This window comes from Tachypleus tridentatus, chromosome 3 (assembly GCF_004210375.1).
Source record: "Tachypleus tridentatus isolate NWPU-2018 chromosome 3, ASM421037v1, whole genome shotgun sequence".
NCBI lineage: Eukaryota > Metazoa > Arthropoda > Merostomata > Xiphosura > Limulidae > Tachypleus > Tachypleus tridentatus.
Genome location: NC_134827.1, coordinates 12082311 through 12092190, shown reverse-complemented (window position 1 = coordinate 12092190; position 9880 = coordinate 12082311). Strand labels below are relative to the sequence as shown.

Sequence of the window (9880 nt, the reverse complement as noted above, 5' to 3'; positions counted from 1 at the left end):
GATTCGAACTCGCGATCCTCGGATTACGAGTCGAGTGCCTTAACCACCTGGCCATGCCAGGCCAGAATAGATTGAACAGCCAGTAACTTGTATGTCAGATCACGTGAATGGTCATCAAATGCTTAATTTGCTTAATAATCAAGTGAAGACTGCAAGAGACATTTTATTTTGTAACGGTAATATTTACAAACTGATTTACAAATTGGTCAATAAAATATTGGTGGTTTTAAAAGCAATGAAAACAAATATTGGTGTTTCTTTAACTTTATTAACACTTACAGGTATTCCACAAAATATGAGCAAAATCATGTTACAGTTTTAACAACAACAGCAAACAGACATACTTGTCCTTACACACACACGTAAGTCTAAGCAACTTGTAAATAGCGTTTTTGAAATAGTACTGTTGTACCTTCTTGATATTGTTACTTCAATGTGTTCTTAAGCCAATAGAAGTTCTTTTTTTTTTCGAAGATTTTGCTTGAGATTCTATTTCAGGGAAAACCAATAACTATTTTTAATATTTAGTTTCAATAGATTGAAATACCAGTTATTTTTGTGAACTTAAATGTATATATATATAAGTGTGTTTCTTTTATTTCAAGGAAACTTTTATAAACGTAATCGTCATACGGTCACAATAAATTTTATTAACATTGTTAACAGCTACACGAGATAGCATGTTTGGTTTTGTGAACTGATATATTAAACGCATGTGCATGTTTAAATGTACTTTATATATATATATTGTATTTGGTACTGTTGTAAACAGTAGAGGACTATATATTATTATCCAAAGTAACCTGTAATTATCTTATTCCTGCTTGATCCTTTTTGAAGTAAGGCAAAAATAAATAGTCCTGATTGCCTAGAATAAAGATAGGTTAAAAACAATTGAAAAATGATATATTTAGATACAAATGTATAGCATGATATCTTGTATGTAAAGTTTAACACGAGCTCATTTATTTTGCATTGCTAAATAAATTCTTTACTAGAATTGGAAGAAACTATGAGTTGTTGATTAGAGTATAACACTACATCTTTGTAAAAAAAATCAGCTAAACCATCTGAACTAAAACAGATCATACAGTTGTACACGATAAGTATTTCACAGATAACATACAGTTGTCAACTGAACAGTCATAATGTGTGTAATGAAACCACTTTTAATACTACAGAAGATCCCTGTGGGGTCACTCAATGTTTAGCCAGTATAGTGTATTCTACCAGAAATTACATCTTAAAGCAGTGTATACATTTACGGTTAACATGTGATAGGTATAGAACAAAAACACATTAACTGTATAAGTCTACCATAAAAACGTGTATCCAAATGTTTTATACGATATTTTATTTTTTAATTTTATGTCTTCATTCAAATATTAAGTTTTCGTTTTAAAATACTTTTTTTTAACATGTCTTTAACGACATTTATTTATTCTGTTGGATGATTCATAATAACTTATTCTATTATATATAACAGTAACCGATATCAAAGAATCACTTGTAAACGTTTTCGGTTTATGTGCATTATATAATTAAAAAGTAGTGCTTCGAAACTCGTATGGATTTTGTTAATTTGACATAAAACAGAAGTTTCTGGGAGGAGGGTGAATCTATTTTGAGTTTTCTAAATGACTAAAATGTTTTGAATGAGGTTCATTATATACATTAGTTATTTTACTCAGGTACTGATCGCTTTTTTCTGACACATTCTGTCAAATCAGAAATATCACGATCATTAACCAATATTTAAGTGATTATTTTATTTACGTTTCAAACAACTTCCTTTTTATTATTCACTGTAAACTAGTTTGTGTATAAAAAAAAGAAACTCAATCTGTGTTCTGTGGAAAACTAGTCTAGTGTTTGAATGGTAACAACACAAGTTCAAGTTAAAAATAACATAATCATTCTGCTAACAAATCACAACACATTTTATACACACATAATAAAGACGTGAACGTTACAACACAGCAGTGTAGTTGCATATACACAATGTTGAACTGGAAATTCCGTGTAGGAGTTTGTTGCTTATTTCGCTGGGACAATCAAATTTGTGTTTGGAGAACGACAGATGAATTAACTATTTTCGCATAAAGCTACACAAGGCTTATAAATGCGCATATCTTTGCTTAATTTTGAGCTGATAGACTACAGGGAAGGCAGCTAGTTAAAAGCACCAACTGTCAAAATTCGTGTTACTCTCAAAACGTATTACCGCCCCCAAAACAGAAAGTGTCCTTTGTGATAACAAATGTGAAACATAAACTATCGGATTCACAGTCCGAGCACACTAACCACTAGGCCACGCCCGGCCCTTGAGGAACACAGTGTTTGTTATTGTGCAACAAGAGAATGCTTGTGTTAATCACAACACAAATAGCCCATTGTGTAGTTTTGTGTTCAACAGCAAACAAACAAATTTAAAACTTGTATGGAATATTATACCATTCTAACAGGCGCTTGTATTACTTGTAAGAGATTGATTTTCGTGATTAAAAGACACTTTACTCCAATCAATACCTGAAACCTGAAGCACTGCCCTATGTATTTCATGCAAATATTTAAACAACAAACTACCTACATCGATATTTAGTGTTACAAACAATTTTGCGGCACTCTTGGGTTACAAGCTTTTTTAGTAACCAAACAATTTTATATATCCCCCTATTTTTGTAATAAAAGTGCTTTTGTTTTAGATAACACTTCTGAACAGATCTTTCAGACGACCCTGGTGCTGTGGATCAGAATAACTGTTTTGGTACAAGCTTTGATACTTTAAAATGGGAATTAAGACACCACTGTCTTTGCCTGATTTTTAAACAATCTTATATACATACACGTAACTGAATACATGTCTGAATAGAATCTATAATATTTTTCTCATGTCATTAGTAGATGTACACCTAAGTGCGTGTGGTATGTGTTGTAACAAAGGAAACGTCCAACATTCCTCTGATATTATAGTAAATAAAGTTCATGCAAACAACATTTGGGAAACCTATTCTATCAAAACATTTCTCAACTGTTTTCTTCACAGGCTCTTTATTTAAATATCTTTATCTGTTCAACGCCACGCTATCACTTACGTCTATGAAACATAATGTAAAAATAGATCAAATATGTGAAAGCATTATAAACTGCTCATGATGGACGGGATCAAGTTGATGAAGCACTAATATTTTTGGTAATGAGAATGTCTTTCCGGTATTTTCAGTGATGAAACAGAATACTATACACAAGTTTCATCGTGAGATAAAGCGTTCAATAGCCACATTTGTCACAACACACATACATTTCAAGTTTGTTTTTATCTTCTAGCCTTCCATAAATATCTGCTCGCCATGATGCTCAAGCCTCTAGTGACGTCGAAATGAATTAACGAGTAATATCTTGTTAAAACTGTCATCCGAATCCATTCTGATAAGGTCCGGTTGTTACAGAATAATCCGTTTTGTTCACTACAGAATATGAATACATCATTGGTCTGTATGGTTTCAATCCCAAAGAGAAGTAGTGTGGTACGGGCTGAACCAATGAAGATGTGTTAGACGTGGCGCCGGTTTGTGGCTCCGCCAAGCTTCCCGGAACTCCTCCCGTTTGGACTCTATAAGGAAATTCCACTGACTTGGTTGAAGTATGATTTCTTATAGCCATCAGTTCTCGCATTCTATTACTTTGTGACGAAAATGGAGAATACGGAAAAGCTGCAGAAGAAAAGCGGAAAGAATGACGCGCCAGGTTCTCCCTAACGTCGCTAGATGGCGGACCGTGATGATTTGGTAAGTGAAATGCCGACCCATGTTGAGAACCTGATATATAAATAAATAAAGCGAGATAATTTCTTTCCTATGATACAATGTTATAGCAAGCAAGTTGTAAATATTTTATGGAAACTTAGAATGAAATAAAAGATAAAAGCGTTATACACCTATCATTTCTTTCTTTTTTTCTATAAGCTGTCGAACTTAAAATACTGTGCAACAGTAATGTTACTGAAAATTCATACATTTTTTCTAATGAAAGGGGGAGGTATTTTTTGAACATCCAACATTTTCATGTATCTCCAAATAGCAATGAAAGATTTGGTCCCACTACTGGTAATATATCAAGTTGCAGTGTATTTGCTCTTAATATATCTGCAAAGTATTAAGCTACCTTTAGCCGCTCCCCTCCTTATAGAATTACAATAATATATATATTATTTTTTGGCATTACAAAAGTATTTCATAGTATGCATTAATACAAGATGAAATACACTCAAAACTCTTTAGGAATCGTACATATTAACACTCGTTTACTTCTTTCTTCGCTTGTGGATTGTTTTTTTCTGAATTAGAAATACTGTGATTTTTGCCGTTCTCTAATTGTTGACAGACATTCACACTTGTACGAATGGCTTATTACTTCGGGTTTCCAGATGTCGCTACAGAACTGCATGATGTAAAAATCATCTTTGATATTAGGCACAAAAATACACAATGAGCTATTTTTACTGTGCCCATCACGAATATCGAAAGCCGGTATTTTTCTGTGGGATCACGCAGACTTGCCGCTGGAAAGATTTGCTTGTTTGTTTAAAATTAAGCACGAAGCTACACAATAGGCTGACTGTGCTCTGCCCATCACGAAAATGGACACCGGGTTTTAAGCGGTGTGAGTCCGCAGATATATCGTTGTGCCAATGGAAGACACGCTGGAATGAGTAAGAATACTTTAAAATAAATGAACAAAAATGTATTGAAACAATAAATGAGTACATTTATACCACTAGTGATATTTGCTAAGACCTGAAGGAAAATGTGTAATTTTGGTCAGAAAAATTTAGCTTACTTTCAAACTGAAATTTTGAAAGTTGTATTAACTTTTTTTTTATTAACCATTCAACTGCTGAATATTCAAAAGTTGAGATTATAAAGAAGTTCCAAAGCATCCATTTAGTGTTAATGCTCATAGTTCCATGAAATATTTTCCATCTAAATTTTGATGTCTTAAGCTTATAAAATATCGTTAATAGCGAAGGTAGCTAGCGATGAAACAAATCTGATTAATTTTTACAAGTAGAATCGTAAAAGAATTATTTATATTCAACTGTACTAATGGCCTGGTTGATTTTTAGCTTTGTTCTAAATTCCAGTGCCCCGGTGGAACAGCGGTCAGTTTATGTAATTAGATCTTTAAGATCTGGGTTTTAATTCTCCGTGTTGAACACAGCACGTAGCTCAGTGTGGTTTTGTCGTAAACCAAAGAAACAACCAAACTATAAGTACATAGTTTACTACGTTCGGAAGTTATTATTATTTGTGCCATTAACTGCTTCTTATGAACGTAATCCCTAGATATTTTAAGTATAACACTAGGAACCAAAATTAAAACTGAAAGCAATGCAATTTTACGTTCTATTTAATTTCTTTACTTAACATTATCCATGTTGAAGCTAAGTCAAGTTATTTAGAAAGAAAGGGAGATTATTGTATAGTACTTACCTGGACAGACATCAAAGATTAAATTATACAGATAATAAGGTAACAATAAATTCTAACCAAATACCAAATGAGAATACCACTTTTTTAAATATGAAATAATAATGATCCAGTGTTTACTAACAATTAGTCATTTTGTTTCTGAAATTTAATATTAATGAAACTAATTTTAATTTTCAAAAGTTGTCTTGCTTGTAACTAAAGATTATCACGTGTTAAAGAAACACAGAGAATGAAACGCTTTTAACCTCTCTACCCAGCAAACGCAGTCCATAAAAGAATTTAAATCCAACAAATAATCGATAAAAAACAATTTGATTCATTGTAGTTAACTTTAATTAGATTTTGTTAGCCTTTCTATGAAAATTACTGAAGAAAATTATCCACGTACGTTTTTGAATGAAAGACAAGGACTTACCGGACTGGCCATTTTTAACTGCTAATTCTCCGTACATTCTTAATCTGGAAGAAGGCCTTAGAGTCACTGGAGGAATCTTACACACGCTACAACTGCAAGAGCGAGTTTTTGTATCAGCTGGTTCCGATTGAATTCCTAGAAAAATTGGAAATATGACCAAGATAGTTAATGTTATTAATTACAATTAAAGAATTACAGTACACAGTTGATACAAGGTGAAGTTTCAAAACTAGCATTAAAACATAATTAATTGTAAGTTAAAATGAATTGTAAAGACGGCTGGTATTGATATTAAAACTTTATTTTAATTAAAGTCTCAATAGTCATGTCAGTTGTCTTCAGAATACGTTTTAATTTCAAGTAGGTTTTTTGTCATCGTGAATAACGGTCAGTTAGTCTAAACTTGTTGTAATCTTTAATGATATTCAGGTAAAATAAATACAATTTATTGTCAACTATTGTGGTCAATGGAAAGAAAGGTTAAGAGAACTTTTCAAAAAATGAAATGAAATTTTGTGAAAGTACAAAAAGTTATTACAAAGATAGTGTTTTTGTTCTATTAGTCATGTACAAAATTCAGTTTAAAAAAATCGTGCAAATGGCTTTTCTTAGACAAAAATACATTTCTTGCCTGTAATTAATTACTAAACAATCCGAAAAGTTAATATGTCTAATTAAATACATCGTAGATTGTCCAGTTATTTAATTTTATAGTATAATTTCTCTTTATTACTAAACAGCAGTTGATTTCTTCCTTTTTTTTATTACAACTTAAGACAAAAGTTGCTAGCAGTTTGTCTTGTATGTTGCTAACATTTCGATAAATGTCCATTTTGTTCATGTACGTATGACACTTCAAAATAAGCTTAGTGTTTTGAATAGACAGACAGCAGTTAGAAACTGTTACAAATTTAAAATCAATAAATGTTTCTTGAAGCTTATCAATGAGATGAAGAACTGTACTTGTCTGAGATATATCCTGGGCTTTAAGACACTTAATGACGCTTTGAAGCCCTTCCTTAATCGGAATGTGAGGAAAAGAGTTGATATTAACAGGTCCTTCAGCGCCACTACGTAAAGATCCAATCATTCTTGGAATAGTGTTGTATAGAGGCTTGGTTAATGAAACTGGAGTCACAGTTACTGGAAAGACTTGTCTTGAAATTTGTTCATGGCCCCAAACCTTCCAGAATTCTTTAATTACAGGTTCAATTCCTGGGCTCTGCAAATAAATAGAGAGACGTTCTGTTTTAATTCATTAAGATTAAGATTTTAAAAAATCAACTAGTACAATGGACAGAGATGAGATAATAAGCAAAGACAGTAAATCATCTGGGATTCATTCTTATCGTCAGAGAACTAAGATGTAACGGATGTACTGATCTATGTTGTTCGTGATTCCCTAGTCTTGAATCACACGTGACTTCCATAGATAACATAAGATATTATATCAAATACAATAATACTAAAACGATAACAATATTACAGGAATAAACTATGTTTGTAGTTTTGGTTGTTGTGAAACCAAAACTACAACTATATATGCTCTGTCTACTACGATCATTGAAACCAAAATGTTTCCGTTGTAAGCCTGCAGACTCACCAAAGAGCTGCTGGGGTAGTCTGCGTGTGTGAGCCTAACCTTTATAAGACATATCTTATTTGCAGATTTAAATTTATTGCTAGTTTCAACTCGAAATTAGTAGCAATATTTTTATGTCAAACATACAGACTTAGAGAATATTTTTAAAGCAATTGATTGTCATTCTAATGTAGAAAAAAGTAGGTCAAAGTCTTAATCTCTATAACAAATAAAGAAGCACTTAAAAATTTGGTTAAGTTTGAAAGCTCAGTCAAGGTTCCCTTTAGTACTACACTAAACTAGTTGTAAACCTTCAGAGGCTTAAGTGACAAATTCTAAGACTTTTTAAGTATATCAGATGGCACTTTCTGATTGGTAGTAAAATAAAACTACATCCTCTAATGCCTAACAAACAAAATTTGCTTTAAGTTATTTAAGATATTACAATTCAGTTTTTTCTATTGTTGTTTATAGATCTAAGTAGTGCTTGGAACAGCCTGATGGTTAGGACACGCGACTCATAAAATATGGGTCGCGAATTCGAATCTCGTCGCCGAACATGCTTGCCCTTTCAGCTATGAGAGCGTTAATATGTTATGGTCAATTCCACTATTTGTTGGTGAAAGAGTAACGTAGGACCGGATGGTGAGTAATGTTGACTAGTTGCCTTCACCCTCTAGTGTTTCACTGGTAAACTAGGGACAGCAATCTGAGTGCCACCAAAGTTTGCTCAAAAATCATTGATAACGCATTAGTATCTAAGGTACTCAAACAGTCGCAAGCAGTCGACGAAATAAAGAAAAAGTTCGAAATATTGTATAATATAATGCTTACAATTTGCAGCTCATGTTTTAAAGTTTTCTTCTTAAATTGGATATTTGTGTTAATAGTTAAACCTGCATTATAAGCACTGTTTTAGTGACTGATACTAAATAACAACGACAATCCGCTAGCATTTAAAAATATACACCACTTTAGTATCGTTATACAGAAGATACTATAAATGTACAAAACGTTATAGCATTGCCACAAGTCGGCGGTTTCTAAAACGTTAGAAACATAGAGCGTCGTTAAAACACCCCTAAAGTCAGCTATACAATGTTGTCATAGTGACGCTGTTGTGTTCTGGATAGAGATTACGTGAATCACAGGCAAACTAGATTACAGGAAACTTTACAGATCTGATCGACAAACGCAGATATAAAGGATAATGTGACGTGAATATTGTTTGTTTGTTTTTGAATTTCGCACAAAGCTACTCGAGGGCTATCTGTGCTAGCTGTCCCTAATTTAGCAGTGTAAGACCAGAGAGAAGGCAACTAATCATCACCACCCACCGCCAACTCTTGAGCTACCCTTTTACCAACAAATAGTGGGTTTGGCCATCACATTATAACGCCCCACGGCTGAAAGGGCGAGTATGTTTGGCGCGACGGGGATGCGAACCCGCGACCGTCAGATTACGAGTCGCACGCCTTAACACGCTTGACCATGCCGGGCCGTGACGTGAATAAAGATATTTAACAAGTGATCCAAAATACAAAGAAAACACAAGTTCGTAGTCAACTAACTTAACACACAACCACTTTAAAACAATAAATAAAAAATAGTGAAAAGAAAGTTGTATAAAGCGATTATAATTATAAAAAAAAGATGGAATAAAGAGAAACGTAGATAATTAAACAGGAAAACACACGAATAAAAGGAAACCTGAAGACACGATGGTCAATTTGACAAAATTCACACGAGACGATAAGTATGTTTCTTGACTGACCTCAGGGTTCCGAACTGAAGTTCAGAAATTGTGTTAAATAAGTGTATAAAATCTCAGACCAAACTAATCTCAATCAGAGGTCAGTTGTACAAATATTCAATAACCACGAACTGCCAACTATCCCACGTGGTAGTCAAAGAAGTTTGTTTGTATGTTTTGGATACTCTAGCATAGAGTTACACAAGGACTATTTTCACTTCCACCAACTGATGTGGGTTTGATTGCCACTTTTATAACATTGTCACGCCTTAAATTGCGAAGCACCGTATCTTGTGGTAATGAAACGCAAAACATAAAGGCACTTGGGTTCACATTCCTAAACATTAACCAATAGGTGATTTCCCCACACTCAAAACAGCCTATAGGAGCAATATAGGTTACAAATTTTCACATGATCATAGAGAAAATTCATGGTTTCGGAGTCAGTACATGAACAAATATTAAAACTGCATTTATCTAAGTAACACTCAAAATGTAAAAAGTTAGACTTTGTGTGATAATCGAACCACAATGTTTATAAAATTCAATAATGCGGTATAGACTTATTGTGTCTGTTGCAAACTTATACAGACGGACAACGCCACCAAATAGCCATGTTTATAAATACATATTGCTCT

General features: G+C 33.2%; 1 protein-coding gene across 1 annotated transcript in view; it reads right to left on the bottom strand.

The window, feature by feature from the left end:
* Nucleotides 1-209: 209 nt before the first annotated feature.
* The window catches only part of LOC143246366 (uncharacterized), a 64161-nt gene continuing 54490 nt past the window's right edge, over nt 210-9880 (bottom strand). Inside the window, exons 8-10 of the mRNA XM_076492946.1 lie at nt 6871-7129; nt 5908-6042; nt 210-3818 (exon numbers count right to left, since the gene is read on the bottom strand). Of these exons, the coding sequence (XP_076349061.1) occupies nt 3412-3818; nt 5908-6042; nt 6871-7129 (801 nt within the window). The 3' untranslated portion in view covers nt 210-3411. The remainder of the gene's footprint in view (nt 3819-5907; nt 6043-6870; nt 7130-9880) is intronic.